Source organism: Tribolium castaneum, chromosome 3 (genome assembly GCF_031307605.1).
Source record: "Tribolium castaneum strain GA2 chromosome 3, icTriCast1.1, whole genome shotgun sequence".
NCBI lineage: Eukaryota > Metazoa > Arthropoda > Insecta > Coleoptera > Tenebrionidae > Tribolium > Tribolium castaneum.
This window is the reverse complement of record NC_087396.1, coordinates 9139703-9142057: the sequence shown is the minus strand read 5'-3', so window position 1 is coordinate 9142057 and position 2355 is coordinate 9139703. Positions and strand designations below refer to the sequence as shown.

Here is a 2355-nt window from a genome sequence, read left to right as displayed (position 1 = left end):
ACTTTTCTTAAAAATCCAATTTCAAATTTTGTGTTCACGCGCTTACTTGAACAGCTCCTCTTCTGACGTTCTGAGTATAGTTCAACCTTAAGGGGTAAATTTTTCTGAAAAATGCACACAAAATCTTTTGGATACTAATGTAGCGTGTTATGAAAAACAATACAGTTTGACCTACTGACGTCAGAATGGCATTTATAGTACATCACGTTTTCATTTTGTTGTGAATTTGAATTTTTCGCGTAAAATGCATACCTTGAAATCTCATGTAGACATAAATTTTGATAAAATTTTGACAAGAAATTATTAAATAAAAATGACATAAATTTACAATGGAGAAATAAGGAAATAAAAAAACTGAGGTATAACAAATCAACAGCGATAACATATTACGTGCAGTTACAAAACTGTTTAAAATGACGGCCTTCTTAAGCCCTGCTCAATTCTTTTAAAAATGCACCGCTTCTAATGTAACATGATCGATTCTACAAATAGTAATTTTTGTATTAAGTGCGCGAAATGAGTGTTTTTTTAATGGCGCCTGAGAATGTTATTTTAGTCGAGACCGCCAGGTCGAGACCTAAAAGACATTCGAAGGCGCCATTAAAACATGAATTTCGCCACGAAATACAAACAACGTTTTTTCTACAGCCTCCAGATGAAGAAAAAAGTAACAGAAATTAGTTGGAACAAAATGGTCTGATAAATCGAGTTGCTTGCATGGTTACGATGATAAATAAAAGTGATAGTTGCGAAAAATTTGTCACAATAGGTATTTTTGTTGAAGAAGTGTGATGGATTTTAGCAGCGAAAACGAAATAGATGCAATTGCAAGCGCGGCAGTGTCGAATCTTTTGCCTGCTAAATCAAGACCGCAGTACGAAAAAACGTATCTTCAGTTTCGGCAGTGGTGTTCTATGAAAAAGATTGATCAAGTAACGGAAAATGTTTTGTTGGCGTATTTGGAAGAAAAGTCTACCACCTTAAAGCCACCAACACTCTGGGCCCTTTATGCGATGTTGAAAGCCACCTTAAACGTTAAAGAGAATATCGATACACGTAAGTTTCCGAAGTTAGTGCCCTACCTGAAAAGCAAAAGCGTAGGTTACAGAAGCAAGAAGTCGCAAATTTTAGACAAAGAAGACATTAGCAAGTTTATTAATGAAGCAGATGACAAGATATATTTACTGATGAAGGTAAACTTATCATATTAGTGTAATACAAATCAAAACAACTCGTTTTATTTATAGACTGTGCTAATTTTGGGTATATCGGGAGCCCTTCGACGTGAAGAATTAGTTAAAATGAAGCTAACTGACATAGAAGATAAACAGTCTGTCTTAATTGTGAAGGTGCCTGATACAAAAACCCACTGCGAACGAATATTTACTGTTTCAAATTTAGAAAATATAGAAATTGTCAGAAAATATAGAGCTTTGCGGCCTCCACGGGCGACTAGTGACCGTTTATTTTTAAAGTATACCAACGGAAAATGTGTGAATCAAAATGTTGGAATTAACAAAATCGGAGAGATACCAAGTTTGATTGCAAAGTGGCTTAACAAAGACGAACCTAAAAAATATACTGGTCACTGCTTCAGAAGAAGCTCTGCCACTCTTTTGGCGAATGCTGGAGGTGATCTAATTTCAATTAAACGTCATGGGGGCTGGAGAAGCAGCACAGTGGCAGAAAGTTACATCGAGGACTCTTTGAATAATAAAATTGAAATTGCCAATAAAATTCAACCTTCTTCCTCCACAGAAGAAAACAAAATCACTCAACCTTCTACATCGGCTTCTTTTAATGGCGAAAATAACTTTCATTTACAAGCGTCTTCACTCAGGCCTCTGGGGATAAACGGGGGCACGTTTTCGTCATGCACATTTAATTTTCATATGTCAAAGTAAATATCTATTATTATTGTTTTGTAATATTGTTCTGTATAATTATAAAACCTTTAAAACTACCTCTCATTATCGATCCGTCTCTTCATTTCGGTTGCTGTTGATGTCTTTTCGTGTTACTAAAATTGTAACAGAAATAAGTTGGAACAAAATGATCTGAAAAATCGAGTTGCCTGCACAGTTAAAAAATATTATTTTTTCACTGTGAAACCGTGAAAAAATAATATTTTTTCACAGTGAAAAAACGTCAAACTTCGCGCATAGGTAACCATGCATAAATGTCACGATTTTTTGACGGCTGTAGAAAAAAGCTTTTATAATTCTTTCTTGCATATTTTCTTTGGTAGTGCCGTCGTTTTCTTTTTATTTTTATTTAATGATTTCTTATCAAAATTCAAGTTTATGAGATTTGTATGCATTTTACATGAAAAATTCATTTTCACAACAAAATTAA

At 34.2% G+C, this 2355-nt stretch overlaps 1 protein-coding gene across 2 annotated transcripts; it reads left to right on the top strand.

The window, feature by feature from the left end:
* The first annotated feature begins 791 nt into the window (after positions 1-791).
* LOC135265678 (uncharacterized) lies at positions 792-1963 on the top strand. 2 transcript variants are annotated; one of them, XM_064355632.1, is made up of 3 exons: positions 792-1056; positions 1102-1193; positions 1248-1963. In XM_064355632.1, exons 1-3 carry the CDS (start codon positions 792-794, stop codon positions 1902-1904), a joined length of 1014 nt encoding a protein of 337 aa, XP_064211702.1. In that variant the 3' UTR covers positions 1905-1963. The 2 variants fall into 2 exon arrangements, with proteins under 2 accessions (XP_064211702.1, XP_064211701.1); XM_064355631.1 differs by having other exon boundaries at positions 792-1193.
* Positions 1964-2355: the final 392 nt, after the last annotated feature.

Bases quoted from the DNA above. Each gene is read 5' to 3' on its own strand.
- LOC135265678 (XM_064355631.1), top strand. From the start codon at position 792: ATGGATTTTAGCAGCGAAAACGAAATAGATGCAATTGCAAGCGCGGCA. The intron at 1,194-1,247 runs GTAAACTTATCA...TTTTATTTATAG, and splicing joins AGATATATTTACTGATGAAG to ACTGTGCTAATTTTGGGTAT.